This window comes from Pan paniscus, chromosome 9 (assembly GCF_029289425.2).
Source record: "Pan paniscus chromosome 9, NHGRI_mPanPan1-v2.0_pri, whole genome shotgun sequence".
Classification (NCBI taxonomy): Eukaryota; Metazoa; Chordata; class Mammalia; order Primates; family Hominidae; genus Pan; species Pan paniscus.
The window spans coordinates 16,082,676-16,099,514 of NC_073258.2; the positions used below are offsets into that span (position 1 = coordinate 16,082,676).

The 16,839-nt window shown below is 33.8% G+C and overlaps 1 protein-coding gene across 2 annotated transcripts in view; it reads left to right on the top strand.

Annotated features, from left to right (window-relative positions):
- The window catches only part of FAR1 (fatty acyl-CoA reductase 1), a 64,356-nt gene that overhangs the window by 30,484 nt on the left and 17,033 nt on the right, over positions 1-16,839 (top strand). The window contains exons 3-9 of one of the 2 annotated variants that reach the window (XM_034932199.3): positions 1,882-2,057; positions 9,449-9,628; positions 12,216-12,393; positions 13,287-13,331; positions 13,451-13,569; positions 14,495-14,562; positions 16,036-16,207. In XM_034932199.3, coding sequence (XP_034788090.1) covers positions 1,882-2,057; positions 9,449-9,628; positions 12,216-12,393; positions 13,287-13,331; positions 13,451-13,569; positions 14,495-14,562; positions 16,036-16,207 — 938 coding nt within the window. Of the gene's footprint in view, positions 1-1,881; positions 2,058-9,448; positions 9,629-12,215; positions 12,394-13,286; positions 13,332-13,450; positions 13,579-14,494; positions 14,563-16,035; positions 16,208-16,839 lie in introns of both variants that reach the window. The other variant, XM_034932197.3, reaches the window with a different exon arrangement.

A 16,839-nucleotide genomic window follows, 5' to 3' on the forward strand; every position in this document is an offset into this window, starting at 1 on the left:
AAATATCTTAATATGGGCAACCACAAGAGTGTCCTAAAACTCATTACTGCCAAAGGATTTTTTAAAAATTATGAACATGCTTGTATCACCTCTCTGCTTAAAATCTGTCAATAGCGACCGGGCTGGTGGCTCACGCCTATAATCCCAGCGCTTTGGGAGGTCAAGGCGGGGGGATCATGAGGTCAGGAGATCGACACCATCCTGGCTAACATGGTGAAACCCCGTCTCTACTAAAAATACAGAAAAATTAGCCGGGCGTGGTGGCGGGCGCCTGTAGTCCCAGCTACTCTGGAGGCTGAGGCAGGAGAATGGTGTGAACCCGTGAGGTGGAGCTTGCAGTGAGCCGAGATCGCACCACTGCACTCCAGCCTGGGCAACAGAGCAAGACTCCGTCTCAAAAAAAAAAAAAAATCTTTATCAGTAGTTCACCATGACTCCCAGATAAAATTAATCTTTTTAATGTGGCTTAAAAGGCACAGTTATCTGGCCTTTCTTATCTCCATACAACTCTAGCTGCTTTTCCTGCATACTCTATGTTCCAGGCTGACTGAATTATTTTTAATTTCCCAAGCATATTAATGCCTTCTGATTTCTAAGGGGTTATACATGCTACTTCCTCTGCCTGGAAACACTATTATTCTACTTTGTAATTTCAGGGCCTTCCTCCCTCACTTTTGTCCCTAACACACACACACATTCTGTTAAATGTCATTTTCTCTGAGAAGCCAGCTTGTGTGTGGTCTTTTAAAGCTGGATTAGTTGTTTCTCCTATGCAGGCCCGTAACACTTACCTGTTATTGCTTAACACTATATTTTAATTGTACATTTACTTGGACCAAAGGCCATTTCCTTGTGTCTTTAGAATCTAGAAGGTGCCTGCCTGGCTCATATGAAATACTCAGTAAGTTTTTATTTTTTTAATTAATATAAGAAAACATTAATATTCAAGTCATGTGCTAGCAGTGGAAGTAGCAGTAGGAGCTATCAGTAGGAGCGGGAAGACTGTTTATACTAAAGTCATCCAGGAATGTGGAAGTGAGCACTGATATGTTATATAGACTTTCTTCTTAGGTTAAGAATCCTGCTTAAACTGCAAGTTTGAACTTCAAATGGAGAGTCAAAGTGTGATAGAGCAGTGACCTAGAGGTGGCATCAGTGTTTCTCTGTCAAATCTGGGATAAAAAGTTAAACTTGACTCACAATTGAATATGCCTTTAAACTGTAATCATTTTGTGATCTGATTGTCTAGCAAAATTTATTCCTTTGGGTACACTTAAAGAATGTTTAATGTTCAGCTTAAATCCTATATATGTAATACTTCTGAAGTTTGTTCAGTTTCTGGTTTGCGTTTGCTTACCAACTTTTTCTTTGAACATATTGACTTTGTTTTCCTTTTTAAAAATTTGTTCTAAGATTTTAGGTAGAATGTAAATCGTGTTTTTTCTAATCTACTAAAAGGGAATAAAATAAAAATGAAGTGAAGTGAAAAATTAAGATCTAGATTTTAGAAATCTGAATGATCATTTTAAACATTGTCCTAATGTCTGTATTGCTGAAGTCTATTCTGAGGGGTGATACAATCTAATCAGCCAAGGCATGGACAGTTCAAATTCAACTTTGTGAACTACCAGCTTTGTGTACTTAGCAAACTCCTTAACTGCTCTGAGTCTCAGATTCCTTATCTGCAAAATGAGGATAATAGCATGGGCCTCATAGGGTGTTTTCTATACAGAATAATGGCAATTAAGAATAGCAACTTTAGGAATTGTATAGTTTAAGTTTCTTAAAAAATAGTCATCCTTGGTGGGAAAAAATGGTGATAATGAGTTTTAGAAAGTGGAAAAATACTGCCGTAAAATAAATATTTTTCCCCCTTGATAGCTTTTTGACAGATTGAGAGATGAAAATCCAGATTTTAGAGAGAAGATTATAGCAATCAACAGCGAACTCACCCAACCTAAACTGGCTCTCAGTGAAGAAGATAAAGAGGTGATCATAGATTCTACCAATATTATATTCCACTGTGCAGCTACAGTAAGGTTTAATGAAAATTTAAGGTAAGTACAAGTAATTATATAATATTTGAACTTCAGTATAGTTATTAAAAAATCTCATTTTAATTCTACTTTTTAGTCAAGTTGTTTTGAATGTGATTTGATACTATTTGCCTATGTTAACTGTGGCTTTCAGTGTCCTACAGAGTGTTAAAAGAATTTTCTTCTTCTTCTTCTCAGTTTAAAAACCTTGGATAACTAATACATGTTTATTGGAAGAAGTTGCCATGAATTTAAACATGCAACAGGGAAGAGGCAAAAAGTGGAGTAGAAGAAAACTTAGTCTTAACAACTAATAGTGTTTGTCTTCTCTTTCTTCAGAAGCCTATACCCCAGCAGCTTTATTCTTCTAATCTACATCATATCCATGTGAAAATAAACAAAATTAGGCTCAGGTTTTACAGGATAAGGAAAAATTGGTTATAAATTTAAATCACACCTTTTTATTTTCAAACTTTTGCAGTAGTGCTAGGGGCAAGGTATGTTGGACATAAATTTAATTTAAAAAATAATTTAGACTTCTTTCAAGATTCCTGTTGCAAGAAAAAGCTAAGACTCTAAATGTCCACTATTCTTAAAAAAATCTAATGAGTATGCATTTCAAATAATGGTTCTGAATTCAGAGCATTCTTTTTGACAGTGTGTCTAAAAATACAGTTTTTATAATGTTAATCTAATTGTATAGTCTCATGCCAATTAAAATGGTGTAGACTTGGTATAGGTTTCAAAGCTACTTGAAATGTAAAATGTTGTCTTTAAAATGTTTTAAAGATAAATAACTAAAAGGAGGATATTGAATGCTCTAACAAAGAAATGATAAGTGTTTAAGATGATAGATGTGCCAGTCACCCTGATTTAATTACTATACATTGTACGCATCAAAACACCACTATGTATCTCATAAATATGTACAGTTATGTCAATTTAAAAAATAAAATACATTTTTAAAAGTTTAAAAAATTGAGTTCTGAGGCTGAGGTGGGAGGATCACTTGAAGCCAGCCTCAGCAACATGATGAGACCCTGTCTCTACAAACAAAATATTTTAATTAAGAATTTAAAAAATTAAAAATTAAGTTCTGATTACAAAAGGTTTGATATTATTCCCCCTATTGTCTTTATCTAATATGGAAGTATAAACGTCAGTCAACATTATATAAGGTGACGGTTCAGTGCCAAAGCATTACAGTGTGTTTTGCCTGTATTCCAGGTCAGGGCACTGTAATAGTTCCTTAGATCTCTGCAGTAGTCCTTTATGGGTTTTCAGTGTATTTTCTCATTAATTATTTTATTCCATGGTCACCTTACCTACTGTAATATTATAGGGAAATCCATCGTACGCTTGAGGAAGCTGAGGCAGCATTGTAATGGAAGGGCTATGAGCTTTGGAATTACATACATTAGTTCTAATCTTGACCATATCATTCATTTACTGGTGAGTTTGTATAAGTTATTAACCTCCTTAAGCCTCAGCTTCCTGATTTATAAAATTGAAGTAACATTTCTCAAAAGATTATTTTTTTTTCCTTCAGGAAATTTAAGTGATGTCTCAGTTTGACTGTCCATGGCAGGAAATCTGAATCTGTAGCAGTTGCTTTATTTATTTTTTAGCTCTTTCTATGCAGCTGACAGGTAAAATATTGTGCAGCCATTATGTGTTAATGATTCAAAGGTGACAAAAGTATGTTATTAGGACTATAATATGATCTTATTTTCATAAAATATATGTGTAGATGTATTTATGTACATGTCTTTCTATATTTGCTGATAATACATTTATCTTTGAATGTTGCAGTTACAGGTAGGTTTTTAGTCTTACCTGTATATTATTTTTTCTACTATGAACATGTGTTAATCTTCAAATAAAGGTGTATACAAATGACTTTTAAAAATTATTTTTAAAAGTAACACCTATAAGAAATCTTAAAGGGACTGATACCCTCATCAACTAACAAATCTCCTTATTTTTTACATTTAAAATTTTGTTGTGTGTGTATATTTTTGTATATAGGTCTAACTATTTGTTTTTAACTAGCATTTCCAAGATTGTGAATGTGGTCTCTAATTTTTAGTGATTTATCTTTTCCTAAAATTCATTAGTGTGAAATGGTCAGTAAAGTAGATTTTTTCCCCCATAGTTCTGGCTTTTATTATTTCCTTCATAGACAAAAGAAAGAGTTCACACAGCTTTATGAAGCTTAGCATGTTTTCATGAAAAACATATGTAGATATTGGCTAATGGTAGTATAGTCTTCATTGACCTAACGGGGAAAGTTATATGCTTTGAAAGGTGGACAGGAAACATTGATTAGGGTAAAACTCATAAAGGGAAGCTTTACAAGGAGGACCAAAGTACAGCACTTTCAGGGAACTTTCTTTCTGTCCCCCTAGGGTAAGCAAGGCTACCATTAATGAAAAGGACATCTTCTCGTTATTATTTTCTTCTTTTACTAGAGATGCCATAGCAGAAGGCATCTTATGTATTACATTGTTTTTCTTTTCCTTTGTCAAAGCATGTATGTTCACTGACCTAGCCCTTGTCATTACATTGAAATTATTTCTGGGAAGCAATTTTAATGGATGTTGACTTCCAAGTGGTGATAGGACATTAGGTTTGGGTCAGACACTCTGTAATACTCCAGGCAGGCGTATAACAACTTCGTATGAAAGAATTACTGTTTGTTTTTGTTTTTTGTTTTTGTTTGAGATAGGGTCTCACCTTTATCGCCCAGGCTGAGAGTGCAGTGACACAATCACGGCTCACTGCAGCCTCGACCTCCTGGGTTCAAGTGATCGTCCCACCTCAGCCTCCCTAGTAGCTGGTACTAGAGGCATATGCCAACACACCTGTCTAATTTTTGTGTTTTTTGTAGAGACAGGGTTTCACTAACAGTTACTCTTTATAACTACTTGTTAAGTTAACCTACAAATAAAAAATGGCATGAAGCTTTTACTGTTGGGGGGAAGTTTTCAGATGTTACTACAACATTAAGCCCAATACCTTGGGAGAGAAACCAACATAAATTGCACACAGATCTTATTTGCAAAGTGCATATGGTCTAGAGGAGATAGGATATGCAAAATAACCATAATGTAGGATAGAAAGTAAGGATGTATTAAGGAGCACACATGAAATCCTATTAGAGTTAAGAGAAGGTAGATAGAGCTCACTTGTTTTCAAATGTGGTGGTTCCTAAATCTTGAGATAGGAGAAAAATAGATAGGCTTAGGATTCATAAGGAAATAGTGACAAAAAGTGTGGGGAGGGCTGGGCGTGGGGGCTCACGCCTGTAATCCTAGCACTTTGGGAGGCTGAGGCAGGTGGATCACCTGAGGTCAGGAGTTCAAGACCAGCCTGGCCAACATGGTGAAACCTCATCTCTACTAATAATACAAAAATGAGCCGGGCATGGTGGCACACGCCTGTAATCTCAGCTGCTTGGGAGGTTGAGGCAGAAGAATCACTTGAACCTGGGACGTGGAGGTTGCAGTGAGCCAAGATCATGCCATTGCACTCCAGCCTGGGCGACAAGAGCGAAACTCCGTCTCAAAAAAAAAAAAAAAGTGACAGGAGAAGTGAAGATAATAAATGGAGTAACTTAAGTAGTTCATCATGGGATCTGGCATAAGGGAAGGTACTAGCTGGTATAAGGGAAGGTACTAGTAAAGGAAGTGCAAGTAAGACAGGGTCACTAGAGTTGAGAGTAATGGAGAGGCAAGAAACTGGAGAATGTGAGGACAAAAACCAGGCTGAAGGGAGAGATGGATGGACAGATGGTGTGGTTTGCGGAAAATTCATAGTACAAAATTTTAGAAATAGAGCAATTCTGAGTGATAAAACCCAAGGTATGAATATGAAAGATTTTCAGAAAGGAATGGAAGTTAAGATTGATGCTTAGAAAAGATCAAGAAACTATTGAGTTTGTTGGGCATTGATTATCAAACTTTAGAATGTATTAAGAATCTTAAGAATTACTGGAAAGTGTGTTAAAAATGCATATTCCTAGACTGCACTTGCCAAATTTTGACTTTTTAATTTTGGAATCATACTCCAGAGTTCTTTTTAGCAAGAGCCTTAGGTGTTAGTCACTGTTGCACCTTGTTTTGCCCCTTTAGAACCATTGCTGTCAGAATCAGCGTTGGAGACATTTTTTAAATTACAGATGACTGAGCCCCCTACCCTAAGACTGCGTCATTGTTCCCTAAATATCTGTGTCTATATTTTCATTAAGATTAAAAAAAATGGCAGTAGTAGTGATAAGATCTCATCTAGACAGTATTTTCTCAGGGGCAGTAGGGTGGAAAAGAGACTTGTGTCAAAATGGCCTGGAGAACTTATTTAAAATATAGTCTTCCAGACCTCATTTCATGTGTTAAAAGTATCTGATGATGAGGTCCAGGAGTCTGCATTTTTAATAAACTGCTAGTTATATGTTATGCCAAGTATGAGAACCCTGGTTTAAGGTCTTTAGAAGTATTATCAACATAGATTTCTTTGAAAAACCTAAGATGCCTGTAGAAGAAAGACGAACAAGAAAATGTATTGGCACTTCAGGTCGTTGAGCTTTTTTTTCTTTTTAAATTTTTCTTTGAAGTGATTTCCATGTCTTCATTTAGTGAAGGATTCTAATTACAAAGACTTTCTCATTTTGTACCCCTCTCCCAAAAGCCTGTCTTACTGAAGATACATTTATGACTCCATATAACCAAAACAACGAGAACATTATTTTTGTTTAGTACTAAATGACTTCTGATATAACATGTCAGAGTCTCAGTCTGAAGGTCAATGGAGTAGAAATTGGATTGAGGTAAAACACAGGTTAACTAGCCTGGCAGAGAGATACTAGATGTTACTCACGCGGGTGCAGAATGGCTTCAGGTTTGGGCTCTCAGGTACAGATGCAAAGGGAAAAAGGCAAGGCATAGAAGTGTTCCTCTCAAATTATCCCTTATTTTCGGTGACCTAGAAACTCTGTCACCATCCTCAGGGACATGTAACAGAATATCCTTTGTGTACTTTTCCCAAAACATGGCTCTTCCTGCCCCCATTGTTTTGCAAATGCAAAAGAAAATAGTGCATTCCCTTATAGTCTAGTGGACAGTATCCTCTATGTGAAATGTCTTTCTTGTTGGATTTTCACTTGAACAGATTTTCTCCCTCAATTAAGGAAGAAAAAAAAATGCATCCATGATTTTAAGAACTCAACCCAATTATTTCATTAAAAAAATTATTTCTAGTGTGTTTTCATAGGGTCTTGGATACTATTAAATTAAAAGAGAAACTATGGCACAGGACTTTTTTTCTCTCCTGGAGTTACTCCTTGTTCCTGGTGACCCAAAACTTGTCCTGTCCTCAGGAACCTGTAACAGAATATTCTCTGTATTCCTCTCCCAAACAGTACCTTCCCTATCCCCATTGTTTTGCAAATGTGATAGACATCAAAGCACTGCTTCACTTTACAGTGAAGTAGACTGGATTCTATCTATGACATCTCCTGGTCTTTTAAAACAATAGTTGGATTTTTTTCTTAAATACTGAAAATATAAGAATTTTAGAAAGTACTGAAAACTTTTTAAAAAAAATTTCCTTTGAACATTATTTTTCATTATTATAAACATAGACTTTCTAATTTTACTTTTAAAACAATATAGAAAATTTCTGTATTTCTAATTTTTTCCATGGTTATAATTTTAGTGATTTGATGATATTCCATCATGTTGACATACCACAGTTTGTGTATTATTCACTTAGAATAAACTTTAAGGAATTTTAGTTTCTTTTTATTTGAAAAATGAGGATTAGAACAAGTTTTTCCTCTGAGTTAATTTCAACAGGTTAACTAGATTAATAAATATACCATTTCTGTAATTCCTGGTACTTTGTCCTAGTTTCCTTCAAATCATTTGTGTCAGTTTGTAGTATCAACAACAGTGTATTACTTTGCCATTTTTGTCACTAGTATTGAGTATTTAAATCTTTTCATTTGTTTTTATTTTTTTAATTGACAAAGGTATATATATTTTTCATTTACAACATGTTTTGAAATATGTATATATTGTAATGGTCAAATGAGCTAATTAGCATATTCATTATCTCACATACTTTTTGTGGTGAGAATACCTAAAATCCACTCTTTTTGTAATTTTTAAAAATAACAATATATTGATATTAACTATAGTCTATGTTGTACAATAGATCTCTTGGTCAGTTTTTTAAAAGCTGTAAACAGAAGTTTAATAGAAAGCAAATCTATCCACCATCTCATTACCTTAAGGAATATTTGTTGACTGCCTGTTTGGTGACTATGTTAGAAATACTGCTAAATGCTTGCAAGCTATTTGTTTAATTTTATACCAGTCTTAGTAGGTAGGTTTCATTATTGTTCCCATTTCCAGGTAAGAAAACTGAGGCCTGAGTGCTTCAGTTTATGTCCTGATAAGTAGGCCAAGTCAGGATTTGAACACAGGTCTGATTCCAGAGCCTTGTTTTTAATCCTGCTTCAAAAAAATCGTATGTATTCTTTTGGTATTATTCATACAAATGTTTCATGTTTTTATAGACTTCAAATAATTATTTTAGTAGCTATATTCTTTCATTGTGATAAAATACTTACTTTATTGAGTCATTCCATATTCCATAGTGAATATTTGGGCTCTCTAGGTTTTTATTAATTACATGATGCTTCATTGATAACTTTTCTGCATATATACTTTTGCTTTTGTGGAATTATTTACTTCAAGTAAATTCCAAGAAGGGAATATATAGATTATTTTGGGGTCTTGCATATGCCTTGTAACAGATGTACCAGTTTTATTATAATATCCCTTTGAATTTTGTAGGGTAGCCTTAGAAAAGTGTTTGGATTGATTGCTACAAAGAGGAAAATAAACATCTTCTTTCTTGATTATATGTTAATATAATTTAATGTTTCTGAGTTTTCTCTGGCTGTATCACCCTTATTAGTGACTCTATGTTAACATTTTAAAATTACTTAACCATTCTATTTTTTTCTCCCTGTGGCACATCCATATTATGCAAGATTATACTTTTAAAAATCAAGATGCAAAATAAGTCCAGCATGACTTAAAAATGTATGCATAAAAGCTAAAGACTGAAATTATCTGTTTGTTCCTGGACAATTATATAATTTTTAAATTTCTACTTTAATTTTTAAGGGCTACAAGGCAGGTTATTTTATAATCAAATTTTTTTTAACACAGCTGATAAACATATTTAATATGGAAATAAAATACACAAAATCACAGCTAAAGGATAAGTTGTAAAGAAACAAAAATTTCTCTGTCTCTCTACTTCTCTAATGAAAATGGTATTTTTTAACAGGTAAAATAACATAGCGTCCCAATTTTCTATTGTCACTTTTTCTTTTTAAACAGAGATGCTGTTCAGTTAAATGTGATTGCAACGCGACAGCTTATTCTCCTTGCACAACAAATGAAGAATCTGGAAGTGTTCATGCATGTATCAACAGCATATGCCTACTGTAATCGAAAGCATATTGATGAAGTAGTCTATCCACCACCTGTGGATCCCAAGAAGCTGATTGATTCTTTAGAGTATGTTTGTTTGAAATTTATATACATTTACTTTGATCCCAAAAGAGGCCAAGGCGGGCGGATCATGAGGTCAGGAGTTCAAGAGCAGCCAGGCCAACATAGTGAAACCCCATCTCACTAAAAATACGAAAAAAATTAGCCAGGCATGGTGGCAGGCGCCTGTAGTCCCAGCTACTTAGGAGGCTGAAGCAGGAGAGTTGCTTGAATCCCGGAGGTTGCAGTGAGCCGAGATGGCGCCACTGCACTCCAACCTGGGCAACACAGTGAAACTCTGTCTCAAAAAAACAAAAAACAAAAAAACAACCTTTGGATTCAAGTCCCTCCCACTTCTCCTCACCCCACCCCATATACACGTGCACACACACACACATACATTTATCTCTTTTCTTCAAAAATTTTTGCATATCCCCTGCATTCTTATTGTATAGATTAATATCTAAATAAATGTTAATGAAGTCAATGTGTAGTTTTCACTTTTGACCAAGTATAATGGTAATATTTGGAGGAAGGCTCCTGAACATCTTATTAGTGATATTAGGGGCTCTCTTTTTCAGGGAATCAATCTTAGCAACCAAGAAGTACCAATGGAGACCCATGACTGCCTGTTTAATAGCAAGGCTCTAATTTATCAAAGGATTCCCCTCACCACCCCCCAGCCATGGAGTATATATATAGAGGGGCCTTTAATTATTAGAGAATCAGAGGAATCATAGTCTTTTAATTCATCACCTTACTTTTTATCTTTCTGAGGACTGAGATCCTGTCAGCAATTGTTACATGAAAATTATTTGTGAGTATTGATAGATAGGGATTAAATGAGGGAGTATATACCATGACCTTGTTCTCATTTGCTGCAGCTCAGGCTTTCTCATCAAACAGACAAGGTTCAGACAAGAAAAAGAGAGATCTTTTTTACTTTTACAATTATATAAACATTCCAGTATCCACCATATTTTCATGTTTGTTAATCCTTATATAATATCTTTGAATTTTTTCCTCCTTTATTCTTCCCTCTTTTAGTCTTCTCTCTTTCCAGAGATTCTATCCACTTTGACTGCTTAGTTAACATCTGCTGCTTTCTCCTAAAATAAGCACAGTCTTTTCTTTAAGGCTTTCCTGCTAATATGAGGAAACAGATAGATTGTAAAAAAAAAATGAGAAATTACCAAGACATTTTCATTTCAATTCCCTAATTTCTATTTTCTCACTCATTTTCTTAGATGGTCCCAAATATCTACTTCATTTTCTTCATAGATCAATAAACAGAAATATTTAATATCTGTGGGAAAAGTTGAGTGTGGAAGTTAATGGAGCATTTTACTTTTTCTCTTACTAACAATATATACAAACATTTGAGAAACTGAAAAAGAACTTGTAAGCTAATGCTGTATTTCCTTTCCTTGCTGCAAAGAAATCTAGCTAACATAATTTTAAGATAACTCATGGGTTTGTTCTGTAAACTCGTTCTAGTAATAAGGCTTACTAGCTAAAGTTTCTCCTGAGTTTAGGCAGGTTTTTTTTTCCTCATGTATCAACTATCCCTTTCATTTTTCAAATCTCATCTCCATGGTGGAATTTTTCCTAAGTTGGGTAGCAATTTCCCTTCAATTTAATTAATGTTCTTTTCCTTTCATATACAAAAAGTACTTCCATATACAGAAGAAAATTTTATCTTGATAATCTCTGTTTTATGCTTTCTTATCAATTAGTATGGGTATCATTAGAGTATGACAATATACTGAGTCTACTTGCATACACAGCATTATTGACAAGAAGGAAAAACAAGCACATAACGTATTAGAATCAGAAGTTTAGGAAAAACCATGGACACCACCTAGTGTATCGTCCTCCTTTTACAGATGAACAGAGTAGACCATTTCTTCAAAGAGAATTGGAGGAATTTTTTTGACTTCATAGTAGGTTGCTAATTGAATTTTTATAGCATGCTTCAATTTATTTTTATTGTTCATCATAGCATTTGTTAATCTCATTAGAGCATATGATTTGCAGTGCTGCACCTTAAATACTAGGCCTTTTATGCCTTTTATGTTCATTATAAATGTATGTTAATTATAACTGTATATAATTAACATGTTACTTCATTAGGTGGTTATATACAGATCTGTATTTCCTAACCTGCAAACTTCCAGAAGATTTCAGATATATTTTGGAATTTATTTGGACTTTAGAGAGGGTATATAATTTATGTACTGTGTAATAAGAAAAAACTTTAACTTGATCTGGGTTAGTATCCCTGATCAAATACATGTAAAATATATGAATGTTTAAGTTGTATCAAAAAAAAGACCATAAGTCAGTGTAGATCAGATTTTGCTATCCACTGTATGATTTATGAAGGAACTCTTAGTTTTCAGATCTTTTTGGATACAGAAATTGCAGATAAGGGATTGTGGACCTGTAGTTGATGTTTAAGAAAAATAAGACTAAGTTCCATTTTTCAGTAAAAGTTGTCAAATGATTTGAGTCAGAACAGCAGATATGTTTGAATGTGTGAAGTTCAATTAAGTAGCTTTTTATTTTATAGTAAAATATCTGGAAATATATTTGTATGCAATTTCTTTACCAGGTGGATGGATGATGGCCTAGTAAATGATATCACGCCAAAATTGATAGGAGACAGACCTAATACATACATATACACAAAAGCATTGGCAGAATATGTTGTACAACAAGAAGGAGCAAAACTAAATGTGGCAATTGTAAGGCCATCGATTGTTGGTGCCAGTTGGAAAGAACCTTTTCCAGTAAGTTGTTAGAAACCTTTATAAATAACTGGAGTTGAGAATTTTAAGTTGTAACTCTGTATAAAAAGAGCTGGCAGTTCTTTAAGAACAGGTATTATTTACTAAAGGTGAATTACCATGGCAAAGCTGTTTTGTGTTCATAGAGTTAATTTTATTGGTACTTTCATTTCTATAATGTGATGCTGGGTATATAGAAATGTAGATCAACATTTAAAAAATCCTAATTGAAAATTAAAAGCTGTGACATTTTCTTAAGTCAGAGGAGATTTGGTTTGTTTCTTAGTACCAAAAAGAGGCAGACCTTCCAGGAGGTAGACCCCTTCCTCTGTAGATCACAAAGTAAAAAAGGTACAGGGTGTTAGGGTATTTGTGAATTCCTGGAATGAGAGAAAGCAGAAATATAAACCAGTTGGGTCAATTGATTTAGGCAAAACCTAGGTCTGTGTAATGGTAGTAAGTGATAGCATCTGTTGTTGCTTTGACAATTATTCTATTTTTCTCTGTTTTATTCATAATTTTGAGGAGGATTTACCATTTTCCCTAATCTCAGGCTATTGAATTAGTAAATAGCATAAAATCAAACTTGAACAAGCTTAATTTTGCAAAAATATTCAGCAATGTAAACCCTCTTTTATAAATTTCTCTTTGCAGAGAGTTAATGGAAGAGTAGTAGGTAGCCCTTTGAAAATGATTTTACTCAATTATTTTTGATCCCAGAGGAAGACTGCTTCTGTTTGGGACTGGTAGAAATAGTCTGGCCTGAATCTAGTCTGTTTTTTAGTTTTTAGAAGACAGCTACCAAGTATATATTTGGGGTTGTAGAGTTCAAATAATAAATCTCTAGCTTCATAATGTTTCTAAGCTTCTCCCCCTTTTAAAATTTTTGGTATTAGGGATGGATTGATAACTTTAATGGACCAAGTGGTCTCTTTATTGCGGTAAGTAAACCTTTTGATTTATTTAATATGCTATACATTTTTCTGCTTTTTGTATATCTTTAAATATATATACACTATGGCTTATATATCTTAAGGTGTTGTTTTTAATTTCAACAAAGGCAGGGAAAGGAATTCTTCGAACAATACGTGCCTCCAACAATGCCCTTGCAGATCTTGTTCCTGTAGATGTAGTTGTCAACATGAGTCTTGCGGCAGCCTGGTATTCCGGAGTTAATAGGTATATGAGGTGACAATGTCGCTTATTAAATATATAGTAACTGAAAAGGGAAGACATAGCTATTGAGTAATGTTAATTAATCCCTCTATCCAGATATTGCCATACCAATATTTAGGCAATATCACTGCCAACTCCAAGAGTTGGTATTATCACAGACAATAGCAAGTGCTCCCATCAGTAGTAATGAAGAATTAATGTTAATGCTCATGTATTACTTACAGGATAGACAAGTTCACTTAAAAATGAAAAAAAAAAAAAACAAAAAAAACCTCCCCTAAGCATGATTTTTTAATCCAAACTAAAACTTGTTGAATATATAAAGAGCTGAAATTCACACAATATGGTTTACATATATTAAACATGGTACACCAGAGCAGCTTTAATCAGCCCATGAACATCTTTCCTTTAAAAAATAATAGTAGCATTTACAGGTAACACTTAAACTTTAAACTTCCCAATAACTTTTTTTTTCTAGGTAGTAAACTACCCTTATTTTTGATAATCAGTATTTTCTGTCCTAAAAAAAGAGAGATAGGATTATATGAATATGTTGTTTCTGGCAAAAGGAAACTTAGTCCATAACTTTTTTTCAGCTAGATCCTCTGAAAATGAGACAAGAAGAGCTGAGGTCATTTGTTGTTTTCCTCGTGTTTAAAAATAGACATTCCTGCTAATATAAGGAGGAAAAATGTGAAAGAAAAAAGTCTGTATTTTTTAAAATAAGTAATTATTTTTGGTAGGGGAAGAAGAAAGGGTAGTTGTAAATAGTCATTAAAGTAAAAACTAATCCTTTAAGGATAATTAAAAAAAATAGTATAGAAAAGGTGCCCATCATCCTCATGTCTTCTTGAATACTATGTAGGACTTAGATTGGATATGTTTGGCCTCTTATTATGATTAATTGGTTTCATCTTTGTCTTTGCAGACCAAGAAACATCATGGTGTATAATTGTACAACAGGCAGCACTAATCCTTTCCACTGGGGTGAAGTTGGTATGATTTTACCTGTGTTTTTGAATGTTAGAATAAATCTTAAAGAACCAAGTTCCCTGAAGTTTTAATGTTAGAATACCTATGAGGCATTAAGGCCACTGAGTTACCAATTTGTTCTTAATTGTCGTCTTAGAAGTATTATCTACCAATACTACCTTGTGGTCCTTAATAATGTTTCACAAATTTAAAAATATACTGCTGTCTATTCATACCCACCCACCCTACCCTTGTCTAAGCCTTGCTGTTTTTCTCCTGCCATCTGCAGTAGCCCTCGTAGATACCTATGGCATGGGAACAGTGCTTTTTTTCTCCCTTGTGAGCACCCTCAGTCTTGATGTTGCCTATCCATAGGCAGTATCACTTCTTACAAGAGGTGGTATATCAAGTGGTACCCAGAGTAATAAATGAAGGAGTTAGGAAGTAGGATACAGTTTGCCAGAATATTTTCTATTAACCTGTATTAATCTATTTAAATTCACAGATTCACAGCAGATATACATGTTCCTAGTTCTATAGGAATAGCATAACTTAAATAGGAATAGTTAAAACCCATTGAAATTGAGTCATTTTTAAATTGTTGGTTGATGAGTTCAAATTTAAAGTAAAATTTTTTTGGCATTGATTTAGTGATAGGTCTTATTTAACCTCTAATTGATTAATTACCCCTGCAGAACAATTTTGATTTCAATGTAAATTTTTTATGACATTTGTCCTAGGATTTTTCTGTGGCATTTTTATTTCAGTGTAAAATTGACCATTAGAGCATATAAGAAAAAGATAAAATCTAAGGTGATTTTAACTTTATGATAATTATTTTCAGTATTCTTTTAAGAATATTTAAACATTTTTAATGAGTTAGGTTTTTTTGTAATCTTTTATTGTGTTATAAAGTTTAGTAAAAGCTGAAATTGAGCATTATATTTTAGTGACTATCTCAATATACATTTCTAGTAAAGTATTAATATAGATGAACTAGGTTTGATTATGTTGACATTACGTAGCCTATATAAATTACAACAGAAGTTAATTTTGGGTTGTTTTAAGCCTGTTAATGTATGTTAATTTGAGCATCTTAAGCAAAAGATGATTATTTTCCTTTTCTTTTTTAAGTAAGTACAGTAATAAGAGTCTGGAAAGAGGAACAGAAAGGAAGAAGCTATCGTGAGAGGTGAAATATAGAAAGTGACACTGTAAACTGACATAGGTAAAACATTAAAAGGATTTTAAGAGTGAATTTTAGCAAAAATTCATTCATCTAAAATTCATAAATAGCGGCAGTTATAAAACCACTTGAGTTTAGCAGTCTAATAACCATATTCTCTTAGCTACTAGAGAGTAGAAAAGTTTGTTTTTTAAATGTACGAACTCTGACATCTTTGGTAAAATACTTTGCATTATAAAAACATGATTTTTTTTTTCAAAACTTCATTACATGGTTATTATCAAAGCTGTTACACAACTTTTCTTCTTCAGAGTACCATGTAATTTCCACTTTCAAGAGGAATCCTCTCGAACAGGCCTTCAGACGGCCCAATGTAAATCTAACCTCCAATCATCTTTTATATCATTACTGGATTGCTGTAAGCCATAAGGCCCCAGCATTCCTGTATGATATCTACCTCAGGATGACTGGAAGAAGCCCAAGGTAATGGTGACTAGCTCTGTCTTATCTGTTCCTCTGTTAAACAACCCATGCTTACACTAAAATGCATATTAACTCTGTATTTGTTTATGCTTATGATAAGGCTTAATAGCCTTTTGTGAATGAGAAGCCTCTTGAATTTAAGACTTTGTCAGAAAAGCAAAGGTAGTGTTGTAAGTCACTCTAATTTGTTTAAAGTTTGGATAAGTTATTGTCATGTATTGAATTCTAAGTCTTACTTTAGGCTTCTTTCTGAATAACAATATTTAAATTGCTTTGACGCTTATTTTTCCTACAGGATATTATGTAAGTCATTCCTTCAAGATGAATCCTTTAAACCAAGTATTCAGGTGCCCCAGTTTTAAGTTTAATTCCAACAGCCTATCGCATCATTATCGGAAGGGTGTCAGCCATAGAGTATCTGCATTATTGCTCGATTGCACTCATGTTGACAGGTCAGAAACCGCGGTAAGAAGAATAGCAGTAAATACACTATGTATTGGTAAGGTGGTGGCAGCTTGCTGGAGAGATGAAAAAAATCACTAGCATGAGCTTTACCTTTAGATTTACTCACCTGATTAATCACAATCAGAATGCTAGGACATTTCTTAGAATTTGGAGATCTTTGGGGACAC